The 18,929-nt window shown below is 39.4% G+C and overlaps 1 protein-coding gene across 1 annotated transcript in view; it reads left to right on the top strand.

Annotated features, from left to right (window-relative positions):
- Positions 1-18,929, top strand: part of dync2i2 (dynein 2 intermediate chain 2) — a 46,823-nt gene that overhangs the window by 13,574 nt on the left and 14,320 nt on the right. Inside the window, exon 3 of the mRNA XM_072565992.1 lies at positions 4,574-4,731. Coding sequence (XP_072422093.1) covers positions 4,574-4,731 — 158 coding nt within the window. The remainder of the gene's footprint in view (positions 1-4,573; positions 4,732-18,929) is intronic.

The raw sequence follows: 18,929 nt of genomic DNA, 5'->3' as shown, positions 1-18,929 counted from the left end.
TCTATACCCTTCATGATTTTGTAGACCTCAAACAGGTCTCCCCTCAAACTCCTTTTTTCTAATGAAAACGAACCTAACCTACTTCATAGCTAGCACTTTCCGTACCAGGCAATGTTTTCGTAAACCTTCTCTGCACCCTCTCCAAAACATCCACATCCTTTCGCTAATGTGGCGACTAGAACTGTACACCGTATTCTAAATGCCACTGAACCAATGTTGTGTATAATCTTAACATGACCTGCTAGCTGTTATACTCAATACCCTGTCTGATGACGGCAAGCATATCATATGCCTTCTTGACCACTCTATCCACCAGGATTCAATGGACCTGAACTCCCAGATCTCTCTGCACATCAACTTTTCCCAAGGCTCTTCGATTTACTGTGTAATTCGCTGTAGAATTAAACTTCCCAAAATGCATCACCTCATAATGACTGGATTGAACTCTATCTGCCACTTCTCCACCCAACTCTCCAGTCTATCTATATTTTTCTGTAGTCTTTGACCTTACACCTGAAATGTTGACTTCTCCACTTCCTGATGTTGCCTGGTTTGCTGCGTTCTTCCAGCCTCCTGCTTGTCTACCACTTTTAGGCAGTGAGTTTCAGAAACCCACCGCGCTCTTGGTGGAGTGAGAAAATTCTTCAAATTCCTTCTAAATCTCCTGTTTTTAACTTTAAAACTGTATCTTTTGGTTATTGACCCCTCTACTAAAGGAAAAGTTTCTCTCTATCTACCCTATCCAATGATTACTTTTGCTGTGGCTGCACACTGTCTTGTGGTGGCATTTCCCCTCATTTGCCTAACTGCTAATAGCATTCTTTATTTTAAAGTTTAAAAACTTTGGAGAGAAGGGCCTCCAACTTTGCCCATTTAAGAAAGCAACTTCCTTCCTTCTGTTGGCCCTGCAGTTTTGAGCACCTGCCCATCATACTTAATTGAATAATGAGACTAGCTTCAGGTCATAGAGTCATTGGGATGTATAGCATAGAAACAGTCTCTTCGGTCCAACTTGTTGGCACTAACCAGATATCCTAAACTGATCTAGTCCCATTTGCCAGCATTTGGACCATATCCTTCTAAATCCTTCCTATTCATATACCCATCCAGGTGCCTTTTAAATGTTGTAATTATACTAGTTTCCACTACTTCCTCTGGCAGCAGTTCATCCATGCAGGTGCTGCCCTCTGCATGAAAAAGTTGGCCCTTAGATACTTTTCAATCAACTTACTGATTATTTGTCATGCAGGGCAAGCTTCTGGCCTCCGTTTGCCCAAAAGTCAATGGGGAAAATGCTGCCCATGTCATGAAAAAGAATGGTGATTTAGGAAGGTCTGTTTGAATCAGTTAAAGCTACTTCAATCATACTGTGATTCAGGGCCAGGTCAGGCTTGAACCCAGACTTTCTGGTGAAGAGGTAGGAAAACTCCATTGCACAAGATCCATCTTTAATTAGTGATGTATTGATCCAAAAGCAAAATGGCCTTTATTTTTACTATCTTTATGATCTAAACCTATTTGACCTCTCAGAATAATTAGAATAAAAAGTGTAACAAAATTACTTAGCAGCACTTTTGTGATTTTAGTAATTATTTTAAAAGCATAGTCACTTATTACAGCCAGTTTGTACATGGCAATGTGATAGATTATCACAGGAGAGAATTACTGAATGGGGAAGGCTACACTTGAATCATCTATTTGTTTCTTAGATAATTGAGTTTTTGCCTCCATTCGCCTATCTGGTATTGAATTATATTTCTTGTAGTGTAAAGAGCATCATATCCTTTGATACTTTGTAGCAGGAATCCTTTTTTACCATCAAAATAGATTCACCCTTTTCTGTATTACCTCCTCCTCTTGGAACTTCCAAGTAGCAACTTGGTACAGTAGTGTTCTGTTTCTATACCATCTCTTCTAAGTTCAGACCCTGTTCCCCTTTGAAGGATGTAACCTTTTGGGTTTGAAATAACATGATCTCTGTGTTCACTAAGTGTTTAGGATACTGGAAAGTTATTTAAATGAGGTAGGTGTTTTATAGTTTAGTAAGATATGGATATACTGCAGTTCACTGCTCGGGCCCCTCCGTCTTCACAGCATCATTGACCCCATCAAATTAAGTCACAATCATGATATTTATTGAAGATTATTTACAAAATTTGACTTTTATCTGAGATTTATATTACCTGAAATGTATTGTTGTAAGTGTCTCTACAGCTATCAACAACCTAGTTGAAGGTCTTTTTGGATTTTAAGTAAAGTTCTATACCTTTATTTTGTCCTTTTCATTCTGTTTTGAGTATCCTGTTCAATGAACATTCTGTGTGAGCCGGTACAGAAATGGTCCAAAGGCCTCATTTGGTACTGTAAAATTCTATGATTCTCGCAAACGTCTTTCGAAATGTAGTTACATTTTTGTTAGGAAACACAGCAACCAATTTTTATCTACAAATAATCATAAGATGAAAGTCCAGTTTTATTGCTGATGGTTTTGATTGAGAGATTGATATTTGAGTACTCTTGAAGTTGTATATCAGGATGATTCTTTTGCTGGCTCAGTTTGTTCCTTGCAGTATAAAATATTATGAAGGTTATAAAATATTAAATATTATAAAATATTATGAAGGCTTCAGATTTGCTTAATACTTTGCAAAAATGAGAGTTTTCATGGATTGTGTAAAAAAAATAGATTATTTCAAGTTCTGTTCAGATATCTCCATTTTTCTTTTTAAAGAGAGACCAATGAAATAACATCATGGAACTTCTCTTCAACAAGGCATTTCTTGGAAGCTGCATGGTCTCAGCTAATTGTTGGACTTGTTTGCTAGTCATCATTGCTGTGTTGTTTGAATAGCTATTTGCGGTCAGTTGAAGCTTGTTGTGGCTCTCAGTTAGAGGAAGCCTGCTGAGGTATAGGCTGCTCAGCTTAGCGAATCTGTCTTTGAAGTACCCTGGTAAAAACAATGACTGCAGATGCTGGAAACCAGATTCTGGATTAGTGGTGCTGGAAGAGCACAGCAGTTCAGGCAGCATCCAAGTAGCTTCAAAATCGACGTTTCGGGCAAGAAGGGCTTTTGCCCGAAACGTCGATTTCGAAGCTACTTGGATGCTGCCTGAAGTGTTGTGCTCTTCCAGCACCACTAATCCAGAATTTTGAAGTACCCTATTGTGACTCCATTGTGGAGCCTGAATTTCCACTTGAAGACCGACTGGAACTCTTCTTGATAATTTCTCTTGAGCAAGCTATATCTGTCAAGACCCCAGCGATAATTGCCTTGTCTAGTGACCTATCATTGTGTGCCAAATTAACAGCCAACTGAATATTATACACTTCTTCCCTTTGTTTCCTTCAAGAGCTAATTATTACTAGCCAAAAATGTGGATTTTTGTGGAATAATTTTTTTGTTTTGTAATCAAAAATAATTTTGTCTTTATTAAAAAAGCCTGGTGGGTGGATCTTTATATTCTAAGTCTAATATAGAAAAAATACATGACTTGTCATATCAGGAACAGAGTGAAATAATGAATTTGTGTTGTCAGTGTTGGTATAGTGAGACTAAAGAAGAATCGTGCACTCCTTCCATCTTACTTGGAACAACTGTTATCTCTGATTCGCTGCTTGTTAGTGAGTGTCGTTGAGGACAGAACCACAGTGCACACTGCTTTCTCACTGTATGATCTGATCAGTTCTTATTGATCAACATTGAATCTGTGATTACACTTAAGTGCAGACCAAAGAGAAAGTAGCACTGTCAATAAAGCTATTTCTTAGAAGAAACATTAAACTGTCTTCTGTTCAGTTTGGTGTCAAATATTCTGTTGCGATCCTTGGGGAGGAGGAATGGAGTATTCTGGGTGCCCTGGCTGATGCATATGCTTCAACCAAAAACATCAAAAGTTTATTTTATTTATCATTTATTTTGTTGCTGTGTGCAAATTGGCTGATCCCTTTGTTTCTATTACAGTCGTGGTTACACTTCAAGAGTAATTTGTTGACAGTAAAGCACTTTTGGAATTCTGAAAATGTATAAAAATGTTTCTTTACAGTTGAGTGCTAGTTGCAAATTTACAGGGGATTAAAATTGTTTAAGAGGGTAAGGTGCTTTTTATGTATTTTAATTGTTTTTTAAAAAATATTTTCTTAGCTTTAAAAAGTAATCAAAGAAAGTGTTGTGCACATTAATGAATAGCTCTAGTCATCATTAGTGGCTGAATTCTATTCACAATGTTCTCGTTGAAAAATTCTGTAATGATAAAAACATCTTCTACAAGTGCATGCTTCCAGATAGCCTTTGACAAATGGACTATTAGCATGAAGCAGAGTAACATGAGGTGACAGTGAATGTTAATAAATCTACAAAAGAAATCTCCTTTTAGATACTATTATCTACAATTTAATTGATCATTTTTTATTTAAATCAGTCTTTCTCAGAGTCCCCTTTTGTCATTAAATCATCCCATAAATATTCTGAATAGTGTTTGACTGCTAACAGCTTTATGCTCTGCTTTTCAATATGAAAGTTTGTATGAGCGCATCCACGATGATTAGTAATGATTCCTCTCACATTGATTTCAGGTTGGAGGATGGTGATTGGAGCACAGAGAAGTCCTATGTGTGTTCCTGGAATCTAGATCGGAGAGGGTTGAACCCAGGGCGACCAAATACAGTGATTGATGTTTCTAGTGCCGTCATGTGCTTGGCATTTCATCCAGTAGAACCTTGTTTGATTGCCGGTATGATTTCAGGCTCTGATTTTAAAACCTGTATCTGCTCATCACACTGTGGGGCAATGGAAAAATGAGTTGGACCACTGAAGTCATGGAGCTCTTTTCTAATCTTGGGTGTCCTGAGTCATAGAGTCATAGAGATATACAGCACGGAAACAGACCCTTCGGTCCAACCCGTCCATGCCGACCAGATATCCCAACCCAATCTCGTCCCACCTGTCAGCACCCGGCCCATATCCCTCCAACCCCTTCCTATTCATATACCCATCCAAATGCCTCTTAAATGTTGCAATTGTACCAGCCTCCACCACATGCTCTGGCAGCTCATTCCATACACGTACCACCCTCTGAGTGAAAAAGTTGCCCCTTAGGTCTCTTTTATATTTTTCCCCTCTCACACTAAAGCTATGCCCTGTAGTTCTGGACTCCCCGACCCCAGGAAAAAAACATTGTCTATTTATCCTATCCATGCCCCTCATAATTTAGTAAACCTCTATAGGCAGTGGATGAAAATCAGACTTACATTTACAGTGCATTTCACAACCTCATGATCACCCAAAGTTGTGAACAACCAGTGAAGTTCTTTTAATAATTTTTATAACATGGTAATTGCAGCAGTTAATCTTCCTGCTGTAAGCCCCCACACACAGCAGTGATGTACTGGCCTGTTAATCCATTTTGGTAATGTTGATTGAAGAATATATATTGGCCAGGAACCTGGGGAGAATGCTCCTGAATCTTCATCTGCAAGCAAGTGGTGTCTTAGTTCAACATTTTATCTAAAAGATAGGAGAGGTACAGGACAATAGACAGCATGTGTTGCCAGCACTAAATGATTCAGCAAAGTGCAGTAATGACTGTCTGCTTTTGTATAGCAGTGTTAATGTTGAGGGAACACTTATTTAAGTGGACTTTTATTCTCCTGTATTAGAATTGATCAGTAAAATTTCTGTGTTGTGTTAGAGTGGTGTGTGACATGTGCCAAAGTTCAAATAATTAGTCATTCGGCCCATTGAGTCTGCTCCATGGCTAGTATGTTTCTCAACCCCATTCTCCTGCCTTTTCCCCGTAACCTTTGATCCCCTTATTAATCAGGAACCTACCTATCTTTGACTTAAACACCTTCAATGACTTGGCCTCCAAAGCCTTCTGTGGCAATGGGTTCTACAGATTCACCGCCACCTGGCTAATGAAATTCCTCCTCATCTCAGTTGTGACAATAATATGGCTTGAAATGGTGTATTTTGTCCTTTTTCTCAATGAAGAGAAGTTGAGACAGAGGTGCCGAGCAATCTGCTCCAAGCCAATAAAATAAACAGCATGTGAGGCCTTGGGGTTTTTAAAAAAAATGTTGAAACAATAGAAGCAGCATGAATGGATGGCGTTAGGCTCCCACTGAACCAGTGTTTTAGTTTAGCTTTCAGTAATTGCTGGGGTCTTGAAGCTGTTATTCCTGTCTGTGTTATAACTAAAAGCTAGAGTTCTTTTATAGAATTGCATGTAAGACAATCTATTTTATTGAATTTCCCTTTGCCAAGAATGTGTTTATGGCCTGTTACTATATTGGAACTTTAGTTGTTAAATACTCTATTATTCTGTTAAGTTTTTCAATAGAGTTGCAGTTTTATATATTCTTTCTTTTGTTTGTATTTGAAATATAGGGTAAGAATAAAGTGTGCTTTGCTTAAAGCTGAATACTGTAACCAATCAAATTGCATCAGGAACAGGCCACTGAAAATTTGCCTTTAAATAAGAAAAAGTTAGGACTAGGCTGGTTTCTTGAGATACTTGAAGGGAATTTGGTCTGGTCCATAACACATTTCTAAAAGGTCATCCCTTCACCCTGAGAATGTGCCCTCTGGTCCCACTTCTACTAGTGGAAACTTCTCCATATCCGCATTATCCAGGCCTTTCAGGGTTCTGTAAGTTTTAGTCAGATCTCACCTCATCCTTCTAAACTTCGTTCAGTATAGACCCAGAGTCCTCAAATGCTTCTCATATGACAAGCCTTTCATCCCTGGAATCACTCTTGTGAACCTCCTCTGGATCCCCTCTAAGACCAGCCATCCTTCCTTAGATACAGGACCCAAACCCACTCTCAGTATTCCAAATGTGCTCTGTCCAGAGCATTATACAGCCTCAGCAATATACCCCTGCTTTTGTGTTTAAGTCCTCTCCAAATCAGTGCTAATTTGCCTTTCTAACTGCCAACTGAACCTGCATATTAATCTTAAGAATATCCTGAACTAGGACTCCTAAGTCCCTTTGTGCTTCAGATTTCCAAAACGTTTCACAACATTTAGAAATTCTTCCTACCAAAGTGCACAACCTCACACTTGCCCCACATTCAATCCATCTGCCACTTCTTTGCCCACTTTCCTAGCCTGTCAAAGTCCTTCTGCAGCCTCCCCACTTCCTCATCTCTACCTTTTCCTACACTTGCCTTTGTCTCACGTGCAAACTTAGTAAGAATGCCATCAATTCCTTTACTCAAGTCATTTATGTGCAATGCAAATTTTACGTTAATGACTTGAATAAAGGAATTGATGGCATTGTGATCCCAACAATGACTGCTGTAAAACTTCACTGGTCCCTGACAGCATCTTGAAAAAGCTGTGTTTCCAGTCCCTGCTTTCTCCCAGTCAACCATTTCTCAATCCATGCCAGTACCTTGCCCCTAATACCATGCATTCTTATTTAATAGCCTCCTTTGGGGCATCTTGTCAAAGGCTGACTGGGCATCCTAATAATTCATGTTCACGAGTTCTCCTATGTCTAACTTACCCATTACCTCCTCAAAGAATTCTAACCGATTTATCAAGCATGACCTCCCATTAATAAAGCCGTGCTAACTCAGCCCTGTTTGACCATCCAATTTGAGTCCTGTTTCAAAGCATATCCGTCTTTTTGCCTTTTCTTTTCCTCTGGAGTGCATGGCTGTTTAATTTTTGTTCCATGACCATTTAAAGAGGCTGCTGGCCACTTCCCCCTTCTAACTGTCTTTCACACTCTTCCGTTCTCCACCCCTTTTTCATTCGCACAAAGGAGGAAGGGAACGAGGTGCAGAGTGAGGGGATTAGGAAGCAATGTATAAAATTGATTTATAAGAACAATTAAGCATGCTGAGTTACAATGCTATCCTTGGCACAAGTACCTCCAGAAAGTGGAGGGAGCACAACTTGTTTATACAGAGGAACCTCAATTATCCGAATTTCAGATTATCTGAAGAGGTTCTCAAGGTCCCAATAAAAACATGACTGTACATCAAAGAGGTGTTTCGAACACTGATCGCGTCTTTTGTTTACAATGATTAAAAGTGAATTTGGCCTACTGAAATGCTGCCAAGGACAGTCCTGTACATCAATGGGAGCCCAGGCACTGTCTCCAAATGACTGGCTGCCTTTTCTCTCTCTCTCTCTATCCCCCTCCCCCTCTCTCTCTCTCTCTCTCTCTCTCTCTCTCTCTCTCTCTCTCTCTCTCTCTCTCTCTCTCTGTGTCTCTCTCTCTCTCTCTCTCTCTCTGTGTCTCTCTCTCTCTCTCTCTCTGTGTCTCTCTCTCTCCTCTCTCCTCTCTCTCTCTCTCTCTCTCTCTCTCTCTCTCTCTCTCTCTCTCTCTGTGTCTGTGTCTCTCTCTCTCTCTCTCTCTCTCTCTCTCTCTCTCTCTCTCTGTGTCTGTGTCTCTCTCTCTCTCTGTCTGTGTCTCTCTCTCTCTCTGTGTCTGTCGTGTCTCTCTCTCTCTCCTCTCTCTCTCTCTCTCTCTCTCTCTCTCCCTCTCTCTGTCTCTCTCTCTCTCTCTCTCTCTCTGTGTTTGTGTCTCTCTCTCTGTCTCTCTCTCTGTCTCTCTCTCTGTCTCTCTCTCTGTCTCTCTCTCTGTCTCTCTCTCTGTCTCTCTCTCTGTGTCTCTCTCTGTGTCTCTCTCTCTCTCTGTGTCTCTCTCTGTCTCTGTGTCTCTCTCGCTCTCGCTCTGTCTCTGTCGCTCTGTCTCTGTCGCTCTGCTCGAAACGTCAATTTTCCTTGCTTCTCAGATGCTGCCTGAACTGCTGTGCTTTTCAGCACCACTAATCCAGAATCTGGTTTCCAGCATTTGCAGTCATTGTTTTTACCCAGGGGTGTACCCTTCCCCAGGTAATCTCTCCAACATTGTTCTGTCCAGGGCAACGGTGGAACTTGTCAAAAAGTGGTGTGTGGCTGCATGTGTGCATGCTCAGAAACAAACCCTGAGAAAGAGAGGGGGAGCAAGGCAAGCAGACCGAGGAAAAAGGAAACTTCAGAGTCCCAAAGGAGAGACATTGAACCAATTATCCGAATGAAATACTGCCTGCCCATCTCGTTTGGACAATCAAGATTCTTCTGTATTCCTAATTTATTAACCATGCTAAAAACAAACATGTGCTAATCGACCACATTTTTATTTGAGGATACAGAAGATATAGAGTAGAATATCCTTTATTGTCACGTGTACTCCAGTACAGGAGTACAATGAAAAGCTTTTAAAATGGCTACCTTTTTAATGGCGCTATCTTAGATACAAGTACCTAGGTACAAATCTTCGAAAACGAAAGATGAATAAAAGGAAAAGTAATACCATTACTTCGTGTCTTAAAAAAAGAAATTAGGAATAAGATAGTTATAACATAGGTTAAACAACACTACATTCTGATAAAGAATTGCAAAAAGCAGCTCAGCACATGGTCTAACCATGTTTAACTTCAGCAAGGACAATATCGTCAAGCAACTGGACCCCTATGCCTATCTACAGACAAATCAGCAGAACACCTATGGGATCTCCGATATCAGGGTTCTTAGCAGAGGCAGTAACGCAGAGACTCGAATACACAGCTCTGCCAACCATCCAACCCAGATGTTGGGTCTGCTACGTGAATAACACCTTTGTCATCACTAAAAGAAACAAATTCAAGGAAATCTTCAAGACAGTCAATAATACCCTTACTGGCATAAAATTCACTAAAGAGGGGAGAAAACAACAACAAACTGCCATTCCTCGATGTCAACAGTAGAGCAAACAGCCAATGGGCAACTTCAAACCAGTGTCTGCAGGAAAACAACACATATGGACCAAATACTGAACTACAGAAGCAATCATCCCAACATCCACACAGAAGCTGCATCAGAACATTATTGCAATGAGCCACCCCACACTGCAGCACAGAGGGACTATGAAGAGCAGAGAAAAATCACCTATACAGTATATTCAAAAATAACGGGCACCCAATGAACACAGTCTGCCAATTTCTCAGCAACAAACCCTAACAAGCAGACAAAACATGTCCAGAAATCCTAGCCACACTCTCCTACATCAAAGATATCTCAGAAATGACTGCCAGACTACTCAGACCTCTTGGCATCATGGTAGCTCACAAACCCACAAGCACACTAAAAAAAGCAGCTAATGAATTTGAAAGACCCTATATGGACAACAGGCCAAAACTATTGTAATTTACAAAGTATCTTGCAAGTATTGTAACAAACACTACATTGGACAAATAGGCAGAAAACTAGCCACCAGGATACATGAACATCAACTAGCCACACACAAAAGACTTGACCCACTCTCACTTACATACAGATGAGGAAGGACACCACTTCGACTGGGACAACACATCCATCCTAGGACAAGCCAAACAGACATGCAAAGAATCCTGGAAGCATAGCATTCCAACCAGAACTCTATCAACAAACACATTGATTTGGATTCCATTTAGCGCCCCCTGAGAAAAATGCATCACCACAGGAAAAACCATCACCAAGGAAACCTAAACACACAAATAGAAAGCGGGACATACCACCAATGCTTCATCTGAAGGCTCACTGATGATGTTACCTAGTATGGTGATGAAACATCTGAAAACGAACCTTCCAGCTCAGCGAGTAAACCTACATCCAGAATGGTGAAGGTTTCTTTATATTTGTTCATGGTATGTGATTTGAGTTCATAAATTTAAACAAAATCATAGTATGAATGAGGTGCAAAAGGAGGCCATTTGGTGGTCATGTCTATATTAGGTTCCCTACCATTTTGACCTTGTGCGAAACTCCTTCCCTTCTCCTGTATTCCTGCACATTAGATCACTCATTAAATAAAAGTAATGCCCTCTTGAATGCCTCAATTGAATATGCTTTTGCCATACTTCAGACAATGCTTTCAAGCTATAAACAGTCCTTGCGGTACATCTTGCTACCACTAGAGGATACTAGTGACAGAAAAATTCGTGATTTGTGAGATAAAAGTTCAAAGTGTTTTGTGTCGACTGATTTTTGGAATTTCCAAATAAAAATCTGGACAAATGTTATCACAGTTGGAAAATAATCAACAAATTAATCTACTAATTTTAAAACAAAAGAAAGAAGGTTGGTTCTGGAGGAACTGAAGAGTTCATTTTTTTAAACATGAGGATTAAAGAGGTGCAAAGAGCAAGTTGCTTTATGTTTTGAAGTTTAGGAGGAATGATCAGATGAGAAAATATCACTGTGGTAATGATGAAAGAGAAAATCTGAACTTTCCACCCTTTGAGCCCATGCATTTGTAGTTTTTTTTTTGTTTTCTTGCAGGTTTATTTACAGCAATCACAGAATTCACTTGGTCTCTATAAACCTCTTAATAGTTTTTTTTCTTCTAGTCTGCAACTTCTGATTCTATGGTAATAATGAAGAAGGTTTTATCCAGTTATCCTAGCTGTTTGTGCCATGTTTAGGGAATGAGGGAGCACTTGGGGTTCTAACTATGTATGTCAGTAATGATATTTTATCATGCAACATTTGGAAATAAAATATTTTAAGTGAATGCATTCTGAAAGAATGGGTGAAAATATTTACCATTTCTTTCTTGCATCTCAAAAAATATTAAAGATTAATGCACTATTTGTGGGTGGAACAATGATTTTTTTTTTTTTTAAATTGCATTTATAGCATCTGAGAAAGTAAGTATAGATTTTTAAATGGTAGGTCATGATTGATGAACCTGACTGACCGTTTTGAGGTTGTCACTAAAATAATGAACAGGTTGATGTCTGTGAATATTATTTAAATGGCGTTCCAAAAGCATTTGATAAATTCCCTCGTAAGAGACTGTTAACTAAAGCTGAAACTCTCAAAATTGAAAGGATAATGTTGATCTGGATAGGAAGTAGACTGGGTAGCAAGTTATAGAATTGGGGTAATAAGTAGGTACTTCAGTTAGCAAGATGTAATTAGTTGTCTCCTACAAGGATCTACGTTCGGGCTTCAGCTGTTCACTATTTATTAACAATACAGATGATGGGATAAAGTGCTACATGTCCAAGTTTGCTGATGACAGGTAGGCAAATCACTAAAATATCATTACCTATAGAAAATAATCAAAAAGGCTAAAGGAAAGTTGACCTTTAGAGCTTGAGGACTAGAATATGAGGAGATGGAAATCACATTGCATTGACACAAAGTCATGCTGAGACCACACTTTAGGAAGATTAAAGTGTGCAGCACAGATTTATCAGAATGATACATGAACTTATTAAGTTAAATTACAAACAGGGATTCAACAAACCAGAAGTCGCACTCCCTGAAATTTAGATGGGGTTAATGAGTGATTTCATCAAAAGTGTCTAGGTCTCTATTACTATTACAGGAACACAATTATTATGCTACCCATCAAAAGGTCTGTGGGATTTTCTTCACTAGTACATCGAAACAGTTCAAGGAAGCAGCTCATGTTTGCTTTTTCAAGGGACAACTGGAGGATGGAAAGTTCAATTGGTTTTACCAGCATACCCACATACTGAGTATGATTTTCTTTTTAAAAATTAGACTTTTTTTAGATTAGATTACTTACAGTATGGAATTAGTTTTTCAGATTTGTCTAGTTTGCTGAGTCATCAGTTTTTTGGTTAACCAGACTTTGTTGGGAGTCCTCCCTTAATTCCCCTCACATGGTAGAGTCCGTTGACAGTTTGTAAATCCTTGGTAAATCAGGATTACACAATGAGATAAGACCATGAGTAGACCGTATGGTCTGTTAAGCCCGCTCCTCCTTGCACCTATAATGCTATTCAGAAGGGTGTTCCAGGATTTTCGCCCAGATTATAGTTCAAAGTCAGTGTGTTGAATGTCTTGCAGGCGGCGGCACTAGCATGCATTTGATGTCCTTGTTCTCCTCCTAGTTGATGGAAGGCCCTGTTAGTGAAGGCATAGTGAATTGCTGCCATTGTCAATGATGCACACAGCTGCCACTGTATGTCATTGGTGGACAAAGTGAATGTTTAAGGTGGTGGATGGAGCACTAAGCAAGTGGAAACTATTCCATCACTCCTGACGTGTGCATTGAAGTTGGTGCACAGATTCTGAAGAGTCAGGAGGTGAATTGGTCACCACAGACCTATGATCTCCTCTTGTAGACACAGTACTTAGACAGCTGATCAGCGATAATACCCAGGATGTTAATAGCAAGGGGTTCAGCAATGGTAAAGCTGTTGAATGTCAAAGGCAGGTGGTTAGATTTTTTTTCTCCTTGTTGGAGATGATTATTGCCCAGAACTAATCTGCATGTTATGTGCCACTTGGCCTAAGGCTGGTGGTGGTCCGTGCCTTACTGGATATGGATGCAGCCTCCTTCATTATCTGAGGAGTTGCAAATACTGCTGAACATTGTACAGCTGACAGCAAATATCCCCACACATAATCTTATAATGGAGCAAAATTCACTGAAACATGTAAAGATGGTTGGGTCCAGAATACTAACCTGAAGAGATCGTGTAATTATGTCTGGGAATGAGATGATTGCCCTCCAACAATCACAACCGTCTTCTTCTATGTTAGGTCTGAGTCCTACCAGTGGAGAATTTTCTTCCTGATCCCTTTGAATTCAGTTTTGCTAGGGCTCTTTAATTTCATAGCCAGGTAAATACTATTTTATTGTCAAGGGCAGTTGTTCTTGCCTCACCACTGGAGTTCTGCATTTTTGTCTTATGTTTGGACCAAGGCTGGAATAAGGTCAGGGCTGGGTGGTCTTGGTCGAACCCAAACTGAGTACCAGTGAGCTAGTTATTGCTAAATAAGTGCTAATAGCACTTTTGATGATTCCTTATGTCGCTTTACTGATGATCGAGAATAAACCAGGTTGATTGAGAATTAGGTTGGTTTTGGCTGCTGTTTGAGGATATGACATACCTGGGCATTATTCATGATGCTGTATAGATGACAGTGTCGTCCTGCTTCCCCTCCTCAGTCAAAGCAAAATACTCAGAGACAGTGTTGTTTTACCTCCATCTTTATTCCAGGCCCTAGATGGAGAGAGAACGATCGCCCAAGTGCACAGTGACAGGAGTTCATGATCTTCTCGGGAAGAGTACTTTCTCAATGAACTATATACTCATTTTACAGGGAGGACCATTCAGATCAGGCAGTATACATATTAATTGGGTGACCGTTACAATCAACAAGCATCAACAGTAAATATTAAACCAGCTGCTGTTACACAATGCATGTTCTTAACCTTGTTAACTGGCTTCACATAATGAATACTTTTCACCTTGTTAACTGACGTTCTATACCGAATGCCAACTCATCTTGTTAAATGACTGCACATAATGAATACTTTTCCACCTTGTTAACCCATTACCCTTGTCTCCAGCACCCCATTGTTAAGTGTACGTTCTTATCTGATCAGTCATGCTCAGCTGAACCTCTTATTTTATAAAACTCAGAACTTCACTCTTTCCCTGCCTGCTTATACCCTCTACACATCCTCATTCCCTCCCTTTATCATTTCATGATAACCACCAAGATGGCACTACCAGCTTTCATCAGACTCTGACAGCCAGTGTTTAAGCAAGTTAATGACACACAGCATACAATGATTATAACAACAAAACTTAATAATCCGTTACAGTAATTAGAATTTGAAGAATCCTCCTATGTGGGAAAAAAAAAATCACCAGTTAAGTTCGCACTCCATCCTCTGCAAGTCGAGTGGAAACAAGCCACTTCTCCAAAATCTCTTTTAGTAAAGTCCATCCTGAAAACAAAATTCAGTTTGTTCTTGCATCACTCCTCAGAAAAATCTGAATTCTTAGATAACGGCAGGGATGATTCTGATAGAGGATACCAGTGCATTGGAGTGTGTAGTGTAGCAGCTGCAACTGCAGGCTAGGTGAACGCAGCATTCTTTGCTGCTTCTGCTCCCACTCTGCTGTTAAATGTAACAAAACCAACTGGCTGTTGTGATGTTAGCTTGATCAGTGAACCTTCACATCCCTTAAATGATCGAAAGACAAGGTAAAGCTCACGTGGTTTAATGTCTGTAGGAAGGCCACTGACAAAAAATGTACTGACCACCTCTTGTTAATTTCTTGACATTTCATGCTCGTGACTGGGGAACTGATTGAATCTGTTGGATCAGGATGTGGAAGGGTGGGTGGTGGTCTGAAGGCATGCTTTACCTGTGAATAGACAAACTCAAGAAAATGTAAGCTGCTGAAAGTATTTTTGCATTTCCTCTCTCATTCCTTCCTTGCCAAGCTGGTTATCAGTATAAACACAGTCACACCTTTAACTACACTAAATTGTGTCTGCCTATTTCAACATTCTTTGAATTCTTGAAGTCTGTTACTCTGTTCACTATTTATGACATTATCAAGTTTTATACAATTCATAAACTTCTAAATTGTACTGTCTGAACAATTCAATTATAAACAACAATCAATGGTCTTAAAATCAAACCCTCAGGTATCTCATTCAGGTTATTCAAAGATTTTCTTCTTTTGACAAATTGATACTTGGCTAATGTGAAGCCTTTTGGGGAAAATGTAGAACAGCAAGAAAACAACAAAATGTTTCCTGTGCTTTAGCAATTGAAGAGGCACTTTCAGTTCAGATTTAATTCTCAAATATTCGTGGGAAACAAATGTTGAATATTTTTCTCCAAAAGAAACTTCCCAAATAAACCAGTCGGAATTACAGTGGCAACTTTGGTAGAGATCAACATTCTTAATAAATTTGCAATATGAAGGGGGCCACTGTTAACAATAAATAACAGAATCTAAACAGCTCAGCCTCAAGTTCTAATATTCTCTAAAATCTTAACAAAAACATCAAACTCAAAATGTGAACACTCTGCATTAAAAACACAACAGCAGCAAAGATATTTTAATATAATATTCTCATCTGGCTACAGCCTGACCATTGACCCAACTTTTTTTTTACACAGGCATTGTAGAATTTCAAACAAATCAGGCGCTCAAGCCCCTCAATCAATTTGGTTTAAGGTTACAAGTTTGATAATTTTAAAAAAGAACAAAATGTTGTGCAATTTCAATGTAAAACCGAAATCTGCCCCACTACATAGCGCAGAAAACACATTGAATTGAGATCATGATTCAAACAAGGCAAAACAATTATTTAAAAGGATTTTCTGAACCATTATTTTAACAAAGCAAAAATTTTAAACATCATACACTCTCAGCATGGCACAATTTAAACTGAAACTTTCCTTTTTTTCAACACCAGTATTAGTACAATCTTAATTTCAGCATTCTCTCGTGTTTTTTTTGCATCCTCTCATTGAAATTACACTTCTAAAAAGAGAGAGCCCTCGCAGCAGACCACATGGAGCCACAATACAAGCCACTCTCTTCCCCCAGAACAAAGATTTGCAGAGCCTCCAATTTCACCACTAAGGAACTTTAACCCCTTTTTCACTTTACTCCTCAAGGGGGCTTGAACCCCACTTAAACATAAGAGAACTCAAATCTCACTTAAATGCAGAGAACCCGAACCCCAGTTAAACAGAAAAATTGGATCTCAATTAAACACAGAGCTTGAAGCTCAACACAGTACGGAGGACTTGAACCTCAAATCAACTCCCCTAGTACTGGGCAGAGGACCCGAACCTCAATCAAAATCTCACTTGTGGGCCCGTCCGCCTCGAGACAGCAATGTTCTGGGTGGCAACTGATCGTAGCTATTCGTTTGGATCCTGCTGACTACACCAATATTGTCGTCCTGTTTCCCCCACTCAGTGAAAGCAAAATGCTCAGAGAGACAGTATGGTTTTTTACCTCTTTCATCTTTATTCAGGCCCTGGAGGAAGAGAGAACGATTGCCCATGTGCGCAGGGAGCAGTTGAACTGCTTGAAGAGCAGTTTCTCAATGAACTATATGTAGTCATTTTACAGAAAGGAGCATCCAGATAAGGCAATATACATATTAATTGGGTGACCATTACAGTCAGCGAGTATCAACAATAAATATTAAGCCAGCTGCTGTTACACAATTCATGTTCTTAACCTTGTTAACTGGATTGATATAATGAATACTTTTCACTTTAGTTAATTGACATTACATACTGAATGCTACCCCATCTTGTTAAATTGCTGTACATAATGAATGCTTTTCATCGTTGTTAACCCATTACCCTTGACTCTGGCACCCCATTGTTAACTATAAGTTCTTATATGATCTGAGTCATGCTCAGCCGAATCTCTTGTTTCACAAAAGTCAGAATTTAACTCTTTCCCTGTCTGCTTATACCCTAAACACATTCTCAAGTGTTACAGTTGTACTGGAACAGCTTGGTTAGGTGCTCAGCTAATTCTGGAGCACAAGTCTTCAGTATTAATGCTGGAATATTATCAGGTTCCATAACCTTTGCAGTATTTTCAGCACAGCTGTTTCTTGACATCACATGAAATTAATAGGTTATTTGATGACTGGCATGTGTGATGTCGAGCACCTCCAGAGAAGGCCTTCTCTTTCCTTCCTGTTAATTAACCAATCAGCTAACCATTATAATATATTTACTCTCAACTTCATGAGTCCTTATCTATCTTGCTTTTTTAAGCTTTTAATTTTTTTTGCTTGCTCTTTAGAGTCATAGGAATGTACAGCACGGAAACAGACCCTTTGGTCCAACCTGTCCATGCCGACCCGATATCCCAACCCAATCTAGTCCCACTGCCAGCATCCGGCCCATAATCCCTCCAAAATCCAAGTATACTACATTGTTTTCCTTGGTTGTTCTGCCTCATTGGTTACATCCTGCAAAAACACTTATAAAACCATGCTGATTTTGGCTGATCATAATATGATGTTCTAAACTTTATTGAGACTTCCTTAATAATTGACACTAGTAGTTTCCCAATGACTTGTTTTCTCTTCTTTTTAAATGAAGGTTTACAAGATTTATTCCTGAGGTGGCAGGACTAATGTGTGGAGGGAGACTGGATCGATTAGACTATATTCACTGGAGTTCATAGAAATCTCTAAAATGCTGACAGAACCAGACCAGGGAGTCCAGCACTAGGGGTCACAGTCTCAAGATGCAGGGTAGGCCATTTAGGACTGGGATGAGGAGAAATATCTTCAGCCAGAGAGTGGTGCGTCTTTGGAATTCTCTGCCCCAGAACGCGGTTGAGGCCAGAACATTGAATATTTTCAAGAAGGTGTTGGATATAATTCTTGGTGCTCAAGAGATCAAAAGGATAGGAAGAAAGGAGGAAGATGATACTGAGTTGGATTATCACCCACGATCGTATTGAATAGTACAGAAGGCTCAAGGGCTAAATGGCTTACTTCTGCTTTTATTTTCTATATCACCTTTGTTGATTTAATAATGTACCATTTACTAACTTTGAATATTTCAGAATCTAGGGAATTTTGGAAAATTATAGCCAGTATCCCTATACTAATGTCTTTTAGAGCTTGCAGTGATTCTGTAAATAGGTACGTGTGTTGAAGCTTTGCATGTTATGCTCATCAGACCAGATGCAAGAGAGCCAAATTTCAATTAATTTATGCTGCTTGAGAATAGAACATAGGATGTTACAACGCAGTACCAGCCCTTCAGCCCTTGATGTTGTGCAGACCTGTGAAATTAATCTGATGCCCATCTAATCTACACCGTTCTATTATTATTCGTGTGTATGTCCAATGCCCTTAACATTGGTGAGTCTACTACTGTTGCAGGCAGGCCGTCCCATGCTCCTACTACTCTGAGTAAAAGGGTGCTGGTTGGTTGGCAAGCAGACTGTAGTTTAGGAATTGCTGTGGACAATGCATCAGGGAATGAACAGTCCTCATACTGTTGGTAAATTCAGAAAAGGCACAATGGTTGGATGTATTTTTCTGCTTCCTGAGGACCCAGTGTATCAGAATATGTAATCTCTATTGCAAATTTACAATATTAAATTGGTTTTTAATGTAGTTTTCAACAAC

This window comes from Chiloscyllium punctatum, chromosome 49, assembly GCF_047496795.1.
Source record: "Chiloscyllium punctatum isolate Juve2018m chromosome 49, sChiPun1.3, whole genome shotgun sequence".
Taxonomy (NCBI): domain Eukaryota; kingdom Metazoa; phylum Chordata; class Chondrichthyes; order Orectolobiformes; family Hemiscylliidae; genus Chiloscyllium; species Chiloscyllium punctatum.
Note: the sequence above shows the minus strand (reverse complement) of the source record. Positions and strands in the feature narration are given on the sequence as shown.